Source organism: Anas acuta, chromosome 4, assembly GCF_963932015.1.
Source record: "Anas acuta chromosome 4, bAnaAcu1.1, whole genome shotgun sequence".
Classification (NCBI taxonomy): domain Eukaryota; kingdom Metazoa; phylum Chordata; class Aves; order Anseriformes; family Anatidae; genus Anas; species Anas acuta.
The window spans coordinates 33777509-33800868 of record NC_088982.1 but is presented as its reverse complement, the minus strand read 5'-3'; the positions used below and the strand labels follow the sequence as shown (position 1 = coordinate 33800868).

At 41.4% G+C, this 23360-nt stretch overlaps 1 protein-coding gene across 2 annotated transcripts in view; it reads right to left on the bottom strand.

Annotated features, from left to right (window-relative positions):
- Positions 1 to 353: 353 nt before the first annotated feature.
- AFG2A (AFG2 AAA ATPase homolog A) overlaps positions 354 to 23360 on the bottom strand; it is a 188607-nt gene continuing 165600 nt past the window's right edge. For both annotated transcript variants that reach the window (XM_068680657.1, XM_068680658.1), the window contains exon 16: positions 354 to 686. In XM_068680657.1, coding sequence (XP_068536758.1) covers positions 510 to 686 — 177 coding nt within the window. In that variant the 3' untranslated portion in view covers positions 354 to 509. The remainder of the gene's footprint in view (positions 687 to 23360) is intronic.

The window sequence follows — 23360 nt, the reverse complement described above, 5'->3', positions numbered from 1 at the left end:
CCGCTTTCTCTTGGAAAGCTCTATGGTCGGCAAGCCTGTTTGGCAGCTTTTCTGGAGATCATAAATCAAAAGATTCAGAATAATTTTCAGCATTTTTGTAGTGAGGCCACTCCCCAGGTCTCTGCCTCGCTGGGATGGTCCCTGGGATTAAACCGAGGTTAAGGGCATGAACAAACGAAAGCAGTCATGACATTCGCTGCTACTCTTTTTAGGGCCAAGAATCCACCAAAACCTCAGAATTTGGTAATTATTTTGTGACACGTGGTTGTACACTCAGAAACACTGAATTACACCAGCACTCTTACTACCTCTAAAATGCAGATTATACCACATAAAACACAAAGTTTACACAATTTCTTTTACACTCAAAAAATCCACATGGGCATTTATTATGATGATTCCACATTTGAGTCAACTTTGGACACTCCACGTACAATACAAAATTCTTTAGCTCTTGACAGCTTTACAAAGGAAATTTGCTATTCACGCTATGAGTATTAATTTGCCTTTCAAAGTGCGTGCAGTCCACTTTGCTGCTGATAATCTGCATAAAACTGGATTAAGGAATTGGGAATTCTTGGTGTCACGACTGTCAGTGCATACCGAAAATGCCGTCCCATGATATACTCGGCATTTATGTCTTCCTGAAGAGCTAGCAGGGCTGCTTCTCTACAGACTGCGGTTATCTGCAAAGAAACAAACACAAATTGCACCATATTATTATTATTATAACATGTCCAAGTTGAAATGAAGAAGGCAAGCACAAGAATATCAACATGCTCTGAATGCCGGATACTTACAAGGACAGAATTTCTCCAATACTTTTTTTTTTTTTTTTAAAGTAAATGAAACTGTGGGTGATTAGCACTTCCCAGAAATGTGATAAAGCTCCAAATTCAAACAAACCACAGTAACTTTACATTTCATAGCAGAGTACATTGCAAATTACTTTAACTTGATAATCATATTACCTTGCCTTAAACTCATTGCAACACCTGATAAATTAAAACCCCAACTAGCAGCAATACATTTTTCTGTCCCCAAAGCACAAGAACAGATATTCCCAGGCTCCGTGGGTACTTTTCCTTTTAAACTTTAAGCTGGGAAAGAAGTAAAAACAATTAATTCAGCAAGGAAGGCTCGAAGGAGAGGGGTGCGTGGAAGGGGAGGAGGGTTAAGGTCTCATACCCTGAAATGTGTTTTTAAGCTCTCCGGACTTCAGACAGCGGAAACAGACTGATGCCAGTGTCATTCTAAAGACACATTACTGTGGTGAAAAGAGCTTGTGGAATGAAAAGAGATATTGTGATTTCCAGTGCAACAGGGAAAACAGTGATTGATATTGACTGCTCCCTTATATCTGTAAATGAAAGAGCCAGCTGAAACACATTTGTCCAGCTATTCAGCATATTTTCTCTGTTTGTTCACTTACTGAAAAGAGTTCCCCTGCTTATGCTGTGCTAATGGTTGCCAAAGCCGTTTAGTAGCTTTTTAGAGGATTTAGCAGCATGTTTAGGAAGCTTTCACAAGAAAACATGCATGGATTTAGATGGCTTTGTCAAGTTACAACAATATTACTTTTAGTTCCGTGCTGCTCTAATGAGCAGTGAAGCTAAACACTCCTGTTATGCATTTTAATGCTTTTCAGGACTTTAGAGACAGATAAAGGTGGAAGCAGAGCTGGGACTTAGTGCACCAGCTTCTTACAGAGAGGCAACGCATCCTTCTACACAGTAATGCAGGTGCTTTGGTCCTTCTGGTCAGGTTTTTCAGAAAGCAAATGGTGTGACTATTTCCTACTCGCTAACACAAATACAAAGCTACTCAAAGAAGAAGGAAAAAAAAAAAAAAAGGAAAAAAAGAAAAACCAAAACAAAGCTTGCACACAAAAAAGCAGAGCAGCCCTCCCATCCCAGTTTAAAACCAAACCCTGAAATCTTTCAGAAGGGAGAAGAGTGGGAGAAAAACAGATCCCAAACATCGAGGATTGCAAAGCTGTGCTGGTCCTTGCAGGAGGGGTCCATTTTCCCCCCACAAACACAGCACTAAAGGCACATTTTCCACAATATGAAGAGGACCTTCTGTGGGTTTTCATATGCAATATTGAAAAAGCCCAGAACGCAGCACAACAGGTTTTGTCCATTATGCCTGCTCGCAGAGACCACCACCTATCTGCAGCATCAAAACCATGGCACAGGGTATTACTGCAGCACAAGATGTTCAGTTGGTGGGCGCTGATACTTTTCACTGAAGGAGAAGCTGAAGGAAAGGCTGTCAGATCCAAAAAAGAAGGAATACCAGCCAGTCCTATCTCTTCCTGTTTCATTTGTACAGTGAGACTCTTAGGAGGAATTTGCCCATAAGCCAATACTGCAGAGGATGATTGGATGTTTCCTCTGTGCTCTGCCAAGAGTATCAGCAACCGTGACCATAATTAACCTCCACAGGATTTTTTCTTTTAATTGAATTCTTCAAGTCTGAAACACAAGTTCTATGATAACTGAAAATTACTAGACATGAGAAAACACCAGAAAAGTGATATTCTTTTCTTTGTTATTCAGGAGTATTTAAGGGAAGAGGAAGAATTTTAAGGTATCAATTATCATTCTCTCCCTTCCTGGCTGCACTCAGAATTTTTGTGGACTACATCTTTCATATATTATTCAGTAATGAAAGGCAGGCAGTATGGCACAATATTTGAAATTTGGGCCCTTGCATCTGATCACAGCAGTCCCATGGCACTGTTTCCATTCCTTTGCTAACCAAGGAGATAAGGTTTCTTAGGTAAGAGCTTGAACAAAGCAGGTTTAATTATTTTTCTTCATTCAAATATGCAAACTCTAAAAAGAAAAACAAATCCTCACAAGTGTTTTCACTAGCTAGTAAAGCTAAATCACCTGTGGGAAGCAAACATAAGTTTGCCGTTGTCTAGCCAAATAGAAATGGGACTGAATTCACCTGGTGAAATCTGCTGTATCACTGGGCTGAGGCCCATGGTTTTTAATAGACATTTTTTGTCACAGTCACATCAAGACATTTCATCCCAGAACAAGCAAGAGAACGGTTTTAAACTCTCATTTCTGCCTGGATTAAAACACAATGTAAGTCGGGTCAAGCGAGATAAAGAGGAAAGGTAGCAGAAGGTACTGGCTGGGACTGACCCTTGGCTGTGCAGCAGGATGCGTGGCCTTTCCAGGCTTAGCGTCGCTCCAAAACCAAGTGTTCCACCTAGATCACCAGTTTTAAAACCTCACAATAAATTTATCCTCAGTGAATTCATCCAATTACTTTCTTAAATCAGCTCTCCTTTTGGCTTCCACAACATCCTGTAATAAGTGCCACGGTCTAATCATGCCCTGTATGAAAAAGCACTTTTGTTTGTCTTGAAGCGGGTAATTTCAACAAGTACCTCCTAGTTCCTGTCCTCTGAGAACAGTGATTCATCTGCTGTTCCCTGCTCACCTTCCCCATATCATCGATGGTTTTAGAGCCTTTTATCTCATCCCCTCTCAGTCAAGTCTTTGCAGGCTGAGGAGCCCTGGGTGATTCAGTCCCTGCAGAGCCCGTCCATGCCTCAGACCAGCTGCCACGGCTCCTCTGGCTCTGCCCTAGCCCTTTGTGGCTAGAAGGAGCCGTGCCGCAGGGCTTCTGGGTTGCGCTGAGATGATTTTTCCAGAAAAACTGTCCACAACGCCTCCAGTATTTTTTACCGAGTAACGATGTCTAATTTAGATCTTATACTTGTGAATCCGAAGCCTGGCTGACTTTCTTTTCTCTTCACGGCACTTATCAGCATGACTAGCATCTGCCTGCCTCTGTAAGTGCACGCTGTGAAGCACCATTACCTACCTGCCGGTTTTAAAATAATCCTTTATTATTTTCAAATCCATATCCAAAGGACCACCATTTTTACCTTTTTAGAATAAAAAGACTTTCGGACCTCAGGGTGCTGTAAAAAATAGAAATGATGTCCTAGTGCTCCTGCAAAGGAAAAATTGCACCTCAAAGCCCTGAAGGCCAAAATAGATATTCTTGACTGCATCTGAATATGGAGTGGCTTTCAGTGCTGGCTGTTAGAGCAGTAATGAAGACGTTAAGTGAATGTCAGAAACAACACTGATTAAACAGCAACAGGCCAGGCAGCAGGTAATTAAGCAATAACTACCGAGGTGTGGGGTGTAATTGCAGAGATGAATAGGCAGCCAGGTGTGGCTGAATACTGTTGAATCTCTGAATGCTATAATATACCCTATTTTGATTGTTAATATTATTACCAATGAAAATTTAAGAAACACGATTCATTTTCAGCACAATGAGAGCAAATTACCGACCCATGCATTAGTCTGCTATCTGGAATCCTCTCTTAGCATGGAAATAATTTGCAATCCATATTTAAAAAGCAGATCATCAAGGTTTTTTTGGTTAACAACAGGAGTTGAACATAAGGAACAATCTGTCATCTAAGTGAGTGCTTCCAAGATCAGAAACTAAACAGCTAAAGTAGAGTCCTGCTTAAGAGTCAAAAAGGGGTCTGTGTCAAGTTATGCTGGGAGGAACGGAGAGCTCCAGCACGCCATCCGAACCACACACCCCCATCAGCAACCAGCAAAGCCCCACACAAGCTCACAGCTATGGTCCAACTAACACTGAGTACCAAAAAGAAATGGATTTACACCGAGTTATTCTCTCCTCCCCATTTCACCCCTGGCAACAATAAAATGCCCAGTGCCAGCCACAGCTCCCTGAATAAGCAGCATTCAGCATAACCCATCTTTCTCCTGCTGCCTGATTCAGCCGGGCTGACTCTCCCCCCTCCTGGCATTAAGCACCAACTGTTTCTAGGGGACTGAAAGTCCTTTTCAGCTTCTTTGTGTTTAAAGTGCTCTAAATAGCTTTAAAGAATCTTAAAAAAAAAAAAAAAAAAAAAAAAGAGAGAGAGAGAGAGAAAGAAAAAGAAAAAAAAAAAAGAAATGAGCTTCTGTGTTAAAGCCTTAGGTACTTTCAAGAAAGTGGTTTTGTTCGTGCAGGGTCTGTGGGGAACACCTGTGAATGTCGGCTTTAATTGGGCTGCAGCTGGTGTCGATTGTGTGTGCAGTCACTGGCAGACACTGCCTGGCTGTACATTGTGTTTCATTTTCCTTTTTCCTTCCTTTTTAACTCGCTCCTCCACCCCGCCAGTTAAAGTTGTAAGGGGCTGTGTGTAAGAGGGATTAGGAGCCCGCCAGCAGAATAGTACCCTGTGGTTTGTGAATAGCGCGAATTGTGGCGCTTCCTGGCTGCAAGCTACCTGCGAGCCTGCGTGCCGGTGGGGTGCGTGCTGGCGAGGCCGAGCGGGTTAGCTCTCCCCTCTGCTACGGGGAGAGAAAGGGGTCCTGCATGGCCTTTTGACTAGATGTGAATGGCTCCCGGGTCAGGACATCTGTTTCTCACTCGAGCAAATTGCTGCCTGTGTCAGACGTCCCGCTCAACCCAAGCCCAAAGCCGCTGGGAGCAACAGCCTTGTCCCACACCAAACTGGGGATGTCAGGGGGCTCTGAGGGCCCAGGGATTAGGACCTGACTTAGAAAAGAGATGGCCATGGAAGCCTTTCCAAAGCAAGAGCAGAAAATCAACCAGGCAGAAACTAAAAAGGAGCAGTAGGGGAAGATTGCTGCCCCTACTCTAAAGCTGCCCTAAGTACCTCGGCTCAGCTTGGTGCCAGCAGCTCACAGCCTCTGCAAGGGATGGGCTCCGGGCAGTGCTGGGCATGGATGGCACCTACCCCCGTGTGTGCTTCCACGAGGCGATCGACAGCCCCAGCAGGTCTCTCCGTGGTGGGGAGTGACCCCTGGGACATGGCGTCCCCTCTCTGCCCCTTCCCCTTTGTGCCTGCATTGCCACAAGGCTGTCCCGTCCCTGATCTGGGTCAAATCACCAGACCATGTGAAAACCAAACCAGAAAAACCAACACCAGTTCACCTCTATATTACTGAACTTCACCCTGTTTCAGCACCACCACCCCACTCCAAGAGGCAAGGCAGCCTGCTGCGGGTATCGCAGTGCAACGCTGGCTGGGCAAGGGAGATGCGCTGCAGATAGTGCTTTCGTACATGGTACTGCTTCTGGAAATAAAAATACTCTTTGGAGACAGCACAATTACCATTTTCTTCTTGAAAACAGACTTAAATTGAGAGGATCATAAGTCGTGAGTGGTGGACCTTTTGATGCATTTCAAAAAGGCTTCAATATAGTATTTCTCTCAAGAATCAATTTTCCTGTTGCACATATTCAAAAAAATATGGAAATACATGTGTCTTTTTTCTCTTCTCTGAGAAGAGAAAGTCTTATAGGCTACTACAAATCTCATTCTGCCTAGGAGAAAAAGTTTCCAATACTAGGAAATAATCGATTACTCTGCGATAAATTTTCATCTAACCTTTGAACAAGATAGAATTGACCCTATATGTCACACCTCTTCCTTCCACCCACAGCTGTGATCTGCAGATGTAAATCAAATGGATTCTATATTTGGCCATCCTGCAAATGGAAAACAATCTCTTCTAAACAGAAGACAATTATAGTGTATTAGCTTTTCATAGAGTCCCCATTCATTCCTCAGACTCACGTGCTGCCCCTATTGCTGGAATTTTGGAGGGAATTTACTGAATATCCCATGTCACTTTACATGGCTTGCAACAGCAATGCTAAAAAACCACAAGTGTTCAAGGCACTCACAGGCCATGTAAGTGCCTCAGTGAGATAGATGCTTCTTTGATTTCAAAGCAGCTATGTTTTAAAACATTACTTTTCCTGAAGTTAAAGCATATACATGTAGTCTGGTTCTGTATTCATGAACACTGCCGTGGAACAGATGAATTCCTATTTGTACTGAAACCATCCTATGCAACAAAATACTATAATTAAACGTTTTTTTTTTTTTTTTTTTTTTTTTTCTAAAAAGGTGGACTTCCTTCTTCCTTGTTTATTAAAGAGACATTCAATATGAGCTGACATTGGATAATCTACTTTAAAACATGTCTGTAGTAATGAAGAAGCAAGCACCTTTGCAATTCTTAAATAAAGAGGGCAGGTATTATGTGTATCTTGTGTCTATGATCCAACAAACTGAGCAAACAATCTCTACTATTCCTGATTTCTTTCATGAGAGGTTGTTAAGGAAATGTAATTGAAAAAAACATATCTCCTTTAATATCTGTAGGTGACCTTAGTTTAGAACAGACAGGCTCAAGTCTTCATTTAGTATTTTATCTAGAGTTTGCTTATTTATGTAATTTTGCAGATCGATCAATGCATTTGTGACCATGCATGTGTGTGCCCAGAACCTACCCGAGGTGCCGCACAGGGACACAAAGCAGCCGTGCCACCTGAATACACCTGGCCTGACCAGGACGATGGGTCCTGCTCAGATCTTCCTGTGGTGGCCACAACTCCCCTGGGAGGCTGCAACCGTGTCCTCCTCCAGGTTTCAGCCAGGAGGTCCAGGCTTCAGGTTCACCTCATCTACCTGCTGTGGTCCCCTGCTGTCACAGAGCCTGGCACGTTGGTGAGGGACTGAGCCAGACAAGTGGTCCTTTGCTCTCGTGGGACGCAATGAATGGCCACAAAACACTGCATGTAACAGCTCTCGCAGGACCAAAAGCACAGCAGGGGCTGTGCCTGGGCAGCAGACAGTATCACGTGTATCAGTAGCTCTTATTATTCTATAAAGCTTAAACACGCCCAGAGAAGAGAAGGAAGAGATGAGGTATGTAGCCAAAATTAAGCATATGTATCATAACTATAGCACATGATGACAGCTAGAGAGAATAAACTGGAGCCTTCAGTGGTACATGCTAAGTGTCATCATACATACCTCTACTCATCCCGACATGTTCTAACAGAGCAAAACTTCGAATCCATCTGTAAGCTTTCTTTTTTCTTCTTTCCACTCTCTTAAAAAATATTACTAGATGTGGTATCCTTCCAAGCAATATATAAAACATGTAAATTCCAATTTAACTTTTGTAACTACAAGCCCAAAACGCAGCTAGTTTCCAAAACGTACTATGTCGATATGGATCCCATCACTTTGGCAGAGACATGGCATAGCTACACCTTTCACAAAGGAATTCCGTAACAAAACGAGTTTTTACATGCTGGGACTAAATATTTTTAAACAGCACTCTCTGCCAACATCAAGTTTCAGCTATATTTGTGCAACTGAAAAAAAAAAAAAATCACACACATGTTTCTATACAAGATTAAGCTGCATTTCTGGTTAACCTCAGAATTATTTCATTTTTATATAAACATTTAATGAGAAAGTTTAACTTCTTCCCTTCAATGAGGAAAAGGAAGCCAAGCCACTAGAAAAACAGAGACTTTCTATATGTACAAATACATGTGTGTGTGCATGTGTGTTCATTTTAATTAAAAGTAATTAACCGAATACTGTGTTCTCACTCAGAGTACGCTGTTACTACAGAGGACCTGTACATACAGCCAGTGCTATTTTGCTGAATGCCGCTAGCAAGACAGATTGAATTATGCAACTAAAAATTAAAAAACTAAAAGGGTTGGAGGAGACCATTAGCTGCACATGTCATAGGTTTCTCTCTAGAAAACAGAAGGAAAAACAACAAAACTGATTTGGCAGCTTCTACTTTATGAAACCTACCATGGTAGGGGCATTAATTAGTTGTTTTGTTTGCTTGCCCTCTTTTCAGATGTTGAGTTACACAGATATGAGTTTGGAAGATACATTCAACATGTTCCTGATTTCTTGCATTGAAAAATAATTCATGCTTTTGCTTCTCAAGCCAGCAATTCCTTTCTCAGGCTTAACCTGGGAGAGTAGAGGGGCCTTAGATAGGAGCCATGAAAACAAAGCAAATAAATGCATTTTTGCAAAGGGAATCGGGAGCAGTGCCCTCCCTTCCCTAAAAATATTTTTCTCACCAGTAGAACCCAGCCAGTCTAGAACTGTCTTTCAACTCATTTCAGCTCCAGCTGCATTTCTATTACATTATGCCACCATTAAATGACGGCTACAGCTCTAAACTTCCAAATCTACTGAGCAAAAAGTAAAGGAAAAAAATTATTTTTTTTGGGGGGGGGGGGGCTTTTAAACTTCCCCTTTCATCCTGTCTTTAGACCTTCCACCATGGCAAATACTGTCTTTGTCTGGCAGGTTAACAGCAATTGTACTTGTAGTTACCTATGTATGAGATATAGTATACAATAAAGTAAATGCAAACAAACTCATCTAAAAATAATGGCCAGAAACTCTAGGAAATCTTCTGAGTCTTACTGTTTCTAGCAGTTGGATAGAAAGCATAAAAATCATATGATACTGAGAATAAAAGAGAATGTAATACATTTTTTTTGACTGCAAGATGAATAATGTCCTTAATGGACGCTCCCTTGCTTTTTCATTTATTGGGTCTTAGTTCCTAAAAGGTGCGAGATGTCTCACGTGGAGTATCTATTTCCTTGGCAGAGTGCTAGAGGAATTTCAGGCTGTTTCTAAGTTTACCTCTTGGAGCTTCCCATGGTACCCAGCTGCTCATGTTTCCCAAGAAAATGGGAGGACTGCATGCCTGTTTTCTAGGGAGGCAGAATATGACGGGGAGTGCAGTTAGCCCTAGGAAGCAATGCTCTCAGCCAACGCTAGATCCCTCCCTGCAAGGTTATTACTCCTTAAGGAAGAAGCAGAAAGGCTGGTAAAGAACTTAAAGTAAGTTTTAAGTCAAGTTTTGCTTGTGCAAGAAAAGCAAAGAAGTAATTACCAAGAAAAAGCAATGATATAAATAAGTGAAACAAGAATAGCAAGGGAGGAAGGATGTTTTGAGCTATTCAGACATAAACCATTTAACACAATTCTGTTGGCAATAACAGTGCATTTGCTAACTACTTCTAGGTTCAATTAAAAAATAGAGTAATTTATCTCAAGTATATCATTGCTGTGTTGACTTAATCACTGAGCACGTGTGGTGAGGGATTCATAACGCCATCCAAAGGCAGGAGCTCTCTCCCAAGTGGCACAGCTTGTCCCCAGTGTGGTGGGTACCTCATACGCTGGGAACAAGCCAAGGGACTGAGTGAGGCAACATGAGGTAAAATGCTTATCTGTAAGAACCTGTAGCTGCCACTTACCTTCAGTGAAAGGGTATGAGTGACCAGATCAAAATGGCATCTGCTTTTGCATTGTTAACATTAAAACATCTCATCTGAGTGCTCTCCTGCGGCTGAAAAAATGAATCCGTGCCATGCCTGAAAGTCACTTCAGTATTCTGGGTAACCAGATCTGCTACTCCTAAGATGACAGATCTGACTTAGCAAATTCCTTCATTTCTTCTCCTTCATACTCACTCACAAAATCCTCCTCAGTTTGTGCCACGTTATTACAAAAACCTCCCTGGTCTCTTAGGTTTTCTCCCTCTCCCTCTAAAAGAGAGAGTGTTTTAACTCCTGTCTGAATACAGTGAAAGATGAAGAAGCTCAAAAGAGCGAAAACAGCACGTACAGGATGCTAGCACAGAAGCGCTGGTTTGCATACTAAACAAAAAACAAAACGCTATTTTCTCTACTCTGAAATTATTCAGCATTCTAAAGCTCAGGATATGCTCTTAGCATTTCCTAATTGATAATAAATGAAATACATTTCATGATATCTGGAAGACTTTGTAATACTAATGATCTGCTTTGTCTGCTATGAGATAGTCCTAAAGATGTGAGGTGTCAAGGGGAAGTTGGATTTTGTTGATCCCTTTTTCTCATGGGGCATTTTTCCCACACAACCACCTCACCAGCCCAGATTGGTGAAGATGCTTGTTTTAGGCAGAAGCAGAGATACGAAGTGCCTGACCTGCTTGTTTGCAGGCTGCATCAGGAAGTGCAGGCTGCACAGTGCAGCTGTAATGCACAGAGTTGTGCCTGTGCATCTGTGACTTACCAAGCGTGGTAACGACTTACAAAACAAATCCCTCACCCTGCAAGATGTGGTGTGGATGTGGAGTTGCAGCAACCCTCTCCAGCACTGAAGTCATTTTCTCTCCCCACAGACAGGGAAGAGCAGCCGTAGCACCACAGAGCCCTAGGACAGCACAGGACTCTCATTCTCCTTCGTTAAATGCTATTCCACTAAACTAAAGCCCACAAGTAACTCATATCATATCCATAATCCCATGCATGCCACAGGTTTCACCTCTTTCGATATTTCACTCAGCTGTGGATCATTCAAAACCCCACGGAAGAAATATTTCGGCATTCATACTCTTTTTTTTTTTTTTTTTTAATGAGGACCTTCCACCCTCAGTGGACACAGTACTCAAACCGCACTGCCAAATATTATATGATGTCCTTTCCAGAGTTAATTTTTAATTTCCTGACTCTACTGCATGAGAAATTTTCAAATTGCCTTGGCAGTCACTTGACAGCATGTGCAGACCTAATTGCAGAAGTGAATGCAGTGTCAGCCCAAACGCAAACCTCCGGACCAACTGAAGAATTTCTGCAAAATTAGTTAGTTGGTTAAATTAAGTTCCAGTAAGCATGGCTGTCCAAAAAACCAATTGCAAATATAAGGTGAAGGGCACAAACATTTCTTGCCCCAGTCTGCCATGCGGTAAGGGGAAACAGGTGTCTTAAACACATCGCTCAAAAATCTGATGATTTTCCATTTTCATGTTTTAATGCCACAGTTCCAAACCCAGAGACGCTGTGCGTGGCTATAAATCTTGGCACCCTCTCCATTACAGCAGAATTTCCCCTGGTATTCAGTTTTCTTTGCTTTACCTTAAGTCACCCTAATCATGCTGACATCTAGTATCGATGATTATATTAGCTCTAAAAGATCCTTAAACAAATGGAAAGGACTGACTTCCACTCCTAAAGTTCTGCTTCCAATTTTCTAAAGGAAATTAAATAATGTATAAATCAAATGCTGGGCGCAGGCCCAGGCAGCTGAACATCGCTTTGTCCTTTCAAAGTGAAGAGGAAGTGTCTGCTACAGAAGGGACAAGCCAAGAGAAATAAAGCTTAACCTCAGCTCCATGTGAAAGTGATTTGGGATAATCGAGGGAATCTGCAAAGAGGTTAAAACTGGGACCACATACTAACAGGAGAACTTTACATGGTGATCAAAAATCCATCAGGAGCTGACCTTCACCTGGGGGAGCCGCGCGGCCCCGGCAGCTTGTTACGCTGGAGTGGAGCGTGAAGGGCAGGAGGAAGAGGAGATGAGCAGGAAGGGGAAATCTATTTATAGCCGGTGTTTGTCATGTCATGGTAATCTTATCATTTTTTTCAGGTTGCAGGATTCATAAATAAGTACTGCCTGACAACTTTACAGCAAGTCAGCTATGCAGTAAATGTGCATGCTGCTTTCCAGCTCTTCTTTCACTAAATACGTACTACTAGGGCTATTAAGGCAGCCACCAAGGGACTTCTTAATTTATGTACTAGTGATGGACTGCTGATCCTTCTCTTTAACACAGTATATATCTAGAAGGGGGAAAAACAGTAAAAATGTGCTAGATATTTTCCTGGTATTATTTGCTAAGCAAGAGATTGCTATAATTGCCACAAGGCATTTCATAAAACTATTGGGAACAGATGTATTTCGTAATATGATTTCTCTATTAAAAGAAGATCCTGATCAAGTTTACATGGTTTCAGCAAGAGTTTACGCTGACATTTTTGTACATAGAAGAGTGGTTTTGAAATCCGAGATCAGCCCTGGACTTCATAATTAGGGTCAGCATAACCCTAGTCACATAACCCTGACTCTGATGGAGGGAAAAAGATGTGACATTCAGCTGTTAATGCTACAACTACATACGTTCTTGGCTGTTTACAAAATCTTCCTCTCCCTACCTTCAAAGGCTAAAGAATATTTTAAATGTCATGCAAATGGCCCTTCAAAATAGTCTAATACCTACGCTTTCCTGAGAAACCAGCAAAATTATTTTCAGTGCTGTCATTTAGCAGTTGTTTGGTCTGTCACAACAGTAATTGGGCAGCTGGCAAAACAGGGATAGCCACATAGCAGTTACATATACATATGAATTCAACAAACATCCTGCTTAACTGTTACAAACATGTCAGGAAATGCTTCACAGCTTAAAAAAGTAAATCCTCACACAAAACCACTTTTTTTTTCCCCCCTATTTAAAAAGTAGTGTCTGTAAACACACTTATTTTGTAGATTTAAAGTACATAATGAGTACTACTGCATTTTAAACCTCAGAACACAAACTCATCTGAACATCAAGCACACTTGATTCAGAAGAACCAAGAGGTTTACTGGGTTCAAAGACATATAATTTACAAACAAGTATCCATATATTTTTTGATCACTGTAAAAGATTAGGCCAGGCTTCAGGAGCACTATTTTAGCAGAGAGGCAATTCAATCAACTGCCGTTAGCTGGGAGATTCGCCCATCCATCTTCCACACCACCTCTCTCTCAACAGAGCCTGTGCTAATGAAGAGTTAGTCCGTGCCAAGGCTGTGTTTGAAAGAGCAAAGCAAGCAAAGGAACTGGGGCTTTAGTGGGACCACAGGGCTTTATACAAACACTGCTAGAATAAACGCCTCTGTAAAGACCTCCGAGTTTCTCATCACTTCGTCTCTGCAGGTTACCAAATATCAATAACAAGAAGGAAAAAAAAAACCAACACACACACACAACACAACTTTAAGAAGGATGGGAAGAATAGGAAGTTTTCACAGAATGTGGTTGTTTGCCATCCTTGAATTTAAACAAAACCAGACGCACAATATGTTACTCACACATGAGAAGAGGAGAGACAGCAAGGGAAGGAGAGACTTCTCTCTCTCATCCTCTCTCCTTGTTTCAAGAAGCATCCCTTAAAGCATACAAGCATATGCTTCGGGCTCCACTGACGTCAGTAAACACGACTGAAGTAAAGCACATGCTTAAATGCATTCCAAAACACTTATCTGCTCTGTATAATTGGAAGCTAAGTGGAAGCTATAAATCAGTGACAGAACATATTCAATCAACAAGCAAGACACTTTTCATCTTTAAGGTGATGGTACTTACTGGTTCTGCAAAATCTTATACTCATTAGTATCCATTATTAGAACAAGAGACAGTTTCTAACACAAGACTCATTCAATTAATAAATTTAAGAATGCTAAGACATTTGCACCAGTAACAGTAACAAATCATGATTAACACCAATGTGTCACATTTCTTTGGTGCTTCACATCTTAAACACAGCATTAACTTTAAATAGTTAAAGTAGTTACAGCTAGATTACTGCATGCAAAGCACCTACTGGCAGCAGTTGCATCCTGGGTTCCCAATCTCTGATGTGGTGTGCAAAGATCTACAAATTACTGTCCTTCGTTTTCCTGGTCACCCAAATCCTTTGTTACCAGGGTGCAAACCATTTGCATTTCACATCTACACATGCTAAATTTGCATTTCACATCTATGCATGCTACACTCAAGAGGCCTGGGGCTTGCATGAGAGCTGCAACGCATGCAGGGCACAGGCAATGATAAGTGCCACCTCACCATACACTCTTCCATTCATTAAAATGGAGTTAACCAGTGAGGATTTCCACCTATATGTCTACAGTAAAAGGAAAATATGAAGACATGTGAAGGTCTAGTAGAAGGCTACCCTTTGCCACTGAGGCCAGCTGGATGATTTTGTTCCATTTCATTAGATCCTGTATGGTTAATGTCTGTGCTGTGCTAATCATCTTTATACAGGTACTTACTCTTTAAAAATCAACTGTCTACCTACTGGAGATAACAATGCTCACCATGACCTGCAGTGACTTTGAGGTTGTTACTGTCTGCATGACCTTTCATTATTTAAGCACGGGACATTGCCTCTCATGTCTCTCCTTGTGTGCTGAAGAGCAAAGGCAGCCTGACCCAAAGCTGAAAAAGTGTTAATGCATACTTGAGACAGGCACAAAGCAGCACAGCTCTCACGAGAAATACAATTTGCTGCAAGTGTGAGGTTGCAGCCTACAACACAGTTTGCTGCGTGTGCACTTATTTGACAATAACGTGTGACTCACTGAAGTAGAGATCTCCCAGACATGGAGCATAGGCTTTGTACTGGCAGCCTCAACTATGTTGAGGCCTACGTTAAAGCATCAACTTCACAGCAGCAGCAGCAAACTACATTATACACTTGTACCAAAGTGTATTTCTAGTGGCATGGGAAGTTAACGTTCTCCTGTATATTGCTTTGTGAGCTATTAGTACCTAGATCCTCTGCATGGTTGAAAGTGTATTAATGAGCTGGAAGACATAATGATCTAATCAGAAGAGATCAGCAGTAATTTATCCTGCAGATGATTTACATGCAGCAGCCATGTGTGTTTGTTTATGATCTCCACATCTGGCAAGGAGCTTTTGACATGATGGAAAGCTGTGGTAGAAAAATGCACTCTGTTCCTCACACCGACTAATTAATGCTCTACTTAATCTCAAGAAAGGCACTTTCAAAATAAACACTAATTTTCAGCAGACTGTAAAAATAGGCAACAACCGAATCACATAGTATAAGGCCTAAAAGCTATTGTAGCAACCTTACAAGCACCAAAGGAGGTGATTTGTAACTCCCACAGTACCATTCTGAGCGGGTGTGCACTCAGGTACCCCTCTGACACTGCAAACATTAATGCTTATTTTATTTTATTTTTTTCTAAAAGAGAAGCTTAAGTATGCATTTTCCTCTTGCAGAAGTTTTCCTTTTATACTGTTTCAGGAGCAACAGAGCAGAGACGACGAAACCCTACCTCATAATCTGTAGGAATCTCAAAAACTAGTAAGTGATGGCAGAGCTAAAACAGTCCCCATCACTCACACGTTGGGCATTAAACGATGGTTGGCATCTGGAAAGTAACACTGCAGGTTGTCACCCTCCGCATTTTACTGACAAGCGATCACATAAGCAGGAAATCCCGTTTTCCACAGAGAAATGGAGGGGAAGAGCAGCCGGTGCCCAGGCGGCCCCACCAAAGGAGTGTGGGGATGCGGTGCCCAGGCAGCCCTCGTGTCGCGGGGCTAGGCCTCGCTGTCCTCAGCTCCCACCGAAGCCATTCCACTGCTTTGAGTCACTTCGGCAAGGCCTTGTCTGCACAGGATGTTATTCTGGAACTGCGACCGCATTTAAATTCACGCCCTATCTCATTCCAGGATAACTTCCTCACGTTGACATGCCCTTAGAAGTACAAGAAAGAGCATTCGTCTGTGGCTGCATTTAGCCCTAGGCTGAAGTCTCACGAGGTAACAGAGAATAGAGATCTGGCTTTATCTTATAAACGGTGCTAATATATATATCACCACCCTTTGGAACGACACCAACTTTTTCTCTCTAATCTCCCAATCATTTCCCACAGAAAGCATGTACTTTCTCCAGCCCAGGGAAGAAGGCAAGGACGTTAGGAAAATCAGAGGGATTGCAAGGCATGGAAAGCCTGTGTGAGCGGCCTCCAAGAGCATATTTCCCAGCCCGTGACACCGGAGCTACAAAATGGCCTCATTCAGTGACTGAGAAACTACTGGGGTGGTGAAGAGAAAACCAGTGTATGCTACGGGTACGGAGAAACAATGCTGCAGAGCCTCAGGACTGGTCCCCAGCTGGAATTATAGGTAAACCAGATTACACTGATAAACAGAGGGGGAAAGAAAAAAAAAAAAAAAAAAAAAGTAGAGATTGAAGCTTTTCATGTATATTAAAGTGACAATGGCAAAACATGGTTTCTTCCGCCAAACACAACTACCACCCTTCAACTCCTACAGCTGGTGTACTACGTTTGTAACTCAGCAGTTCTCAAGTGCTCCTGAACTATATTAGAAAATGCATTTTTGCTTTCCTCGCAGGTCAGACCGCTAACCATATCCCACAGAGCTCATCTGCCCTCTTCCTGTCTCCCCAGGACAAGTCAGCAAAGAGGCTCAGGTTTCCTGACAGAGGCAGTGAGGACCAAAGCACCTCTCCGACAGGACATCACAGCAGGCGGATATACCCTGGGGGGTACAACCGGGCAAGGTCGATAGTGACAGGAACAGGGAGGTGTCAAACCGAGCCAGCAATTCCCTAAATGCTTTGGTTTCAGGAGACGACAATGAAGGCTGAAGTCTGCAGAGAAGTGCCAGCCCCTGCTGCAGCACTAAGTACCCGTGAGCAAATGGCATAGAGACTGCCGGTTTTCTCTGCACCTCCCCATCAATCCTTTTCTGATAAAGATTTTAATTAGTGTTTGTTTTTTTTTTTTTTTTTTTTTTGTGGGTTCCTATGTCTGTGAAGCACGTTTGTTCCCCTTAGATTAATTCCTTCTTTTCTTTTCTTCTCAGAGAAACAAGTCACAACTTCCAACCACGTCAGGCTGCAGCTCCAGTGCTGCAGACTCCTCACTCACCCACTGCGTCTCTTTCCTCAATTCCTCTCTATCTGATTTACTGTTTACTTGTGGAACATATGGGAAACATGCAGGGAAAGCATGCATCCGGGTTCATGTTCAGAATAAATACTTTTTATGACTATTCCCATGACCTGCAGCAATAGACTAGATTAGTCACCCACAACTATGTATAATCATACAATCATTTAAATACGTTTTCAAAACAGAGTACGTTTTAAGATACAGATCAACTAAATATTCCTCTATAGAGTCTCTAACACCTATTTCCTACAACTTTACTATTTCCACCTGAGAAAGCGTTATCTTCCAAGAGTTGAGTTCTCCCTCAAAAGTACTGTGCAGAAATAGAAATAAACGTGAAAGTATTTGTGCTACTCAGTCGTCTCCATGTTCTTAATGAAAGAACAATGAAGAAGTGTAGTACGTAAAGACTGAAAATTGATGCTCATGCTGAAGTAAAAGTGCCATTTATCAACATCTGCTGAAGTAGCTTTTTTTTTTTTTTTTTTATCTTCCCATTTCAGAAAACCAAACCCCCTCTCATTTCAGGTTCATCCAAAAGCAGAATTGCAAAGATTTTCTGCTGAACAGAAAACTGAATATTTCTCTAGCAGAATATGTCATTTAATCCAAAAGCAAATAAACAACAGTTCGAATTCAACCTCACACAATATGCTTAGCAGCAGAATTGAAAGGAAATCTTGAAAAAGTAATTTTGAATTGAAATACTTAAAACCTTTTCAAGCCAAAACATTCTGAAATCTTCTCCTAAGGTAAAAATAAATAAATAAATAAATAATAAAATAAATCAATGACAAGAAACCTACAATCTTAACTGCTTTTTTTTTTTTTTTTTTTTCTATGTAAGTAATGAGAGAGCAATGGCCTATACTACTTCGGTTAATTCGGGATTATTATTATTTTTTTAAAATTATCATCATCATCCACCTTTGGGTTGAATTAAAATCTGGTGTATCTCTTTTGGTTTGGGAAACAGTCCTGATAATCTTTTAAGTGTTGCTGCACATGCAGCTGTCAGCAGTGAAGAGCGCCTGTTGCTCTCCCCACGCCATCCACCACACAGAAGCCAGAAGCTCATCTGCTACAGGAGAGCTGGAGAACATCTCATCTGCCAGACTGCTTGATTGCATTGTGCTATAAGGTTTAACCAAAACACATGACCATATTCCTTTTCTCACAATCATGCACAAAAGATTAAAGAATAGATTTCATAAAGGAACTCTGCTTTTTGAGCTCTTTTTTTTTTTTTTGGTATGAATTTGAGGGTGGGTGTTATTTCTACAGGAGAATTTTGGAATACTGTAGTAAACCTTTAAAAAGGAAAGGATTTTGTTTTCCTTCTTTTCAAGAAATACTTTCCCCATATGTTTCTGAGACGATGTGCGAGGCACTATAAAGTCTTTCTGTCTCACCACAACAGGGCTGTTCAGCAAAACACTTCAGCAAATGCTCAGCTGTAAGCACACTTAGGAGCCCATTTACTCCCAGTCAGTGCAAAGGTTTCTGAACCAGAAGGGACTTGCCCTCACTTCTTAAGCCAAGCACATGGGTAACAGCTTTCCTGAACTGAGGCCTCTCAGTAAGTTAGTTGTCAGGCACACATGGACGCGTGGTACTGACCACGCTGCTGAAAGAGTCAAGTTGTTCTTGGAAGAAGACTGGTCGATCTCTACTGGCCGGCTCCTTCGCCAGCTCCATCTGAACTGAGAAAATGTGGTATCTGGAAAATTATTTGAAACAATTTCCCTTCAACAGGTTTACTTGTTGTTCTGTTTGTTTGGGGAAAAGACGGCTGAAATGAGAAGAGTCATTACTTGGTGAAAAGCAAAAAAACATTTCCATATATGATTACTTACATTAATATGTATCATTTTACATAGTACATCTACATATGGAATCTATTATTATTGAGGAAATGTTTTTTTAATGAGGAAGACTGAACAATACTTAAGAGAGAAAATGTTCAAACCAATGCTAATTTGCAGCAGAAGTAACAAAATATTTTAATAAAAAACAGTAAAAAGTCTGGCCTTCATACCCAATACCAGCCCTATCATCCTATGTTTACACCTTGAGAACAGGATTCAGCTCGTGTTGCTTTTCCAATCTTTGCAAACTTCCTCAGCCTAAGTTTAAACTCCACCTCTGTCAAAGAATTTTAAGAGTAAGAACAGTTTTTCAGCTCTGCAGAAGAATAGAGATAGCTCGTCAGACTTCTTTTTTTTTCATGAAAGTATTTTTTATTACCCCTGTTTTTTCACAGAGCCTGTGCCTGCCCTCCATCCCTAGTCCCAAACTCATAAAGAAAAAATAAATAATAATAATAATAAAAGGATTTAGGAAATACAATCACTTCTGTATAAATGTAGCTAATTATATTCTCAATTGCTGAAACACTGTTTCCTCTCCCTGCATGCTGGGATTAATTAAGCTTTCCTTAAATGCTGTATATGAATTAAGAAGAAGCAAACAACAAAAAACCCTCACTATTTTCAAATGAAAAAAATCTGGTGCTAAAAAGTCCTGGCAGGCTAAGCATTAGTACAATAAAACTGCTGGCTTTTCAATGGTAAAAATAAAGTGACTAAAAGCTCCGTTGTAAAAAGGGGAGACTTTCGAGAAAACCCCTTCATGGCAGGAGGGAGATACTTTCTTTCAGGAATCATATCAGAAACAAGGATGAATTATTACTATCAAATATAAGCCTCAAAATAGAATCCCTCTGTTATCGTAGTGCAAATATTAATGCGTATTTGCTATTCCTGCCAAATGTTATCAGCGTTGTTCCGACTTGCAGGGAACAACCTGTTCTGTGCGGATCCTGACTGGACTAGGACTGGACTAGGTTTATCATTTTAACACCAACAACGTCGTTTTGTTCACCTTGAGAAACCACAGCACGAGCGACGCTCACCAGGGGATATGGCAAGGATCTGTGCTGGCTCGGCAGAAAAAGCCTCGGGAGTCCCAGCACCGCGAGATGAGCAGAGGGGCTCCTCTAGTCCCCGGTGCTGTCACTGGCCCTGGCATCTACCTTAACTTGTTCTCTTTACTTACCTTTGTACAGACAGCAGTGTTAAGCACTTTTTTATAGGCTCAACTGCTGCATTACTCTTCCATCCCCTCCTCATTTATTTATTTATTCATGTTCATTCTGAATTTCCAGCCATTATCTTTGCTATGAATGTTTCTTTAGATTGATTACAATTTCCTGGAAGATGCACGCTTGGTTCTGATAATCCCTCAGCTTCTCCCATATTATTCATGTTACTCTTTTCCTTATTTCCTGTCTCTTCGTTTTTGTTTTGCTTTAATCCACATGAATTTCTTCACTACCCTCTGCTTTGTTAAAACAGACTCCTTGCTTAAAGCATGGTACGTCTGCCTTCTCCCCCCCCCTTAAAATATTTTATTTTATTTTTTAATTTATCAACTTTCAAAGCTTCCTTGCTATGTTGTCCAAGTCTCTCTTTCAATGACATGGTGTCAAAATGGCAGTGAAACCAGCACCAGCCCAAGCTACACTGGTTTTGATGGGGAACTTACTGGGAACATCCCACAGGACCAGGTGCTGAAACAGATGTGTGTCCTGCCAAAGACTCAATTTACAGTAATGCAGTTCACAATGGTATTGTGAACATAAGTCCTGATTTTGAGTCTGCACATTGCAAAAACAGTCCAACTTAGTAAATGAGAAGAAATAAGGCAAACGGACTAGAAAATTATCCTCAGTTCTTTTAGGTGATGATACCTCATAACACAAAGGGCTCAAAACCACAACTCTGAACTAAAATACCTCATGTATAAGAAGAGGACTGGATCATCATCTTTGTCATTGCAGCCATCTGTTTAGGCTTCTCTCGAGTAAAACTGGCTCGCAATCTCTCCGAAAGCCTCTCTACAGGGAAGACCAGCCCCAGCACCTGGCTGTATGTGGAACTAGGCATCACGATACAAGTGTTTCTCCTGTTACGTCGGTGGCCCACAGATGCTGCCACATACAATGCTGAATGCCTTCCGAGCCTTGTGTAACAACAGATTTCAATGATAAATCTGAACACCAGCACTGTTTCAGGCTTTGAAATACAGTTTACCTCTTACTGAATACGATGTGTCAAATGAATTATGAAATTCACAAGACAGAAGAAACCTCTTATACGATCCAACCACCTCCCTGCAAGTCCAGGGCTGTTTCAAATGAAATGCAGGATTGGCAGAAGAGAGATTTATTGCCACAGTTTCTTAATTCTATATTTCATACTTTAGCAAGCCTTCCTATTGTGCTCCACATGGTGCTTTTAACAAGTTAAAAGCTATCAGTTTAACAAAAGTTTAGTCAAAAGTTATCTAAAAAGTAAAATGCAGTTGTCATCATGACACACAATGCTGAGCACTACTGCTTATATCCTGTGATGATTTTTTTTTTTTTTTTTTAATAAAAAGAATTCAAGGCAGGCTGCAGGCTTGGCACTTCCTGTGAAGGTCAGCACTCACCAGAGTGCACCTACATCAAAGCTGTAACTGAAATGCCCCCAGCTGTGGCACTGGCATGGCATGCACCTGGCAGCTCACCTGAATTGCCACTGCCAGCCTGAGCTGGTGGCTTATTCCCCACCTGCACATCCTTGGAGGTGATTCTTGCACATGAAACTGGTTTTGAAAGAAGGTCTTGGATGGCAGAAATCCCACAGAGTTTGCTGCTTCAGAAGGATGTGAAAAGAGCAGCAGGCTTGTCGTTAATAGTAAAGCTGTCCTCAAGCACGCCTAACAGTAGCATCAAGTTGCTCAATTCCAAAACGCTGGTTAAAAGAAGAGTTATTTACCTGGCCACTATGTCTCACAAACACATATAGTCACGGCTCATATCAGAAATCTGCAAAAAGCAGTCCTGAAAGACCTGGAACTTGCAGCGCATTTACAATGACTTTCGCTTGGGACTAAATGAAACGGGGAACATGTCAACTCTTTGATCCAATTAAAACGTGAGGAGTTTTCTTGATCATGGAGGCATCATTTTGCTGAATCACAGCCTAATGGTACTGAGTGTGTTGGGTAGTTCATGATCAGCCAGACAAATGATGACGGACAAATAAATGGCAGCAATGGAATATGCCTTCAAGAATGGAACTTACCGGATACATCCTCTGTTATTCCTGCTGTCTAGGTAATAATATACATTAAATTGGAAGACATTTTAATCTTTAGGAATTAAATAAATAATCCTTGGATTTAGCAAGCTTAAACATGAACTTGATTTTCAGTGTATTAAATAATTCCATTGGTTACAGGGGAATTTTTATGCACATGGAGATCTCAAGAAATGCTGTAGGGTAACAACCTCAACTTTGACTAGGCCAGAAATGAGCTGGTATTAAAAGTCTGGCTTTGGCTGAAGGGATGAAGGCGATGAAATTCAGCTGAAATGCAGATTTCAACCCCCCTCAAAACCTTGAAACTGGGTCAGACCAATTTCCAATTAGCAGTTAGCGATTATGCAGGAAATCTCTTCTCCAGTGCAACAAATGTATAAAGAAAGGCAGGTTCACAAGACACTATGCGAGTTTCTTGGTGGAGCTGTGGCATCCCTTTGCACTTCTGAGACAAAGAAAACAAGAGCAGCAACATGCTTTCCAAAATGGAACAGCATGGCTTCAAATAGCTAACTGGAGATCTTTTTAGTTCACGTTTATGATTCATTCCTTCTTCTCCAGGTTTCATGTACAAACCAGACATCTTGGAACAGAAACCTGACGAGTTATTTATGAAATCTGTTGCACATACAGAATTGGAGGAAGCTGACTGTTGCAGTACATATCCAGTCAGCTGGAACACATATAATGAAAACATTTTTGAGTTCAAAATAGCTACAAAATGTGGTACATCTCCAGGACTACCTGGCTGGATGCTTCATTTGCAGTTTTTGTTCCTCCACCTTTAAT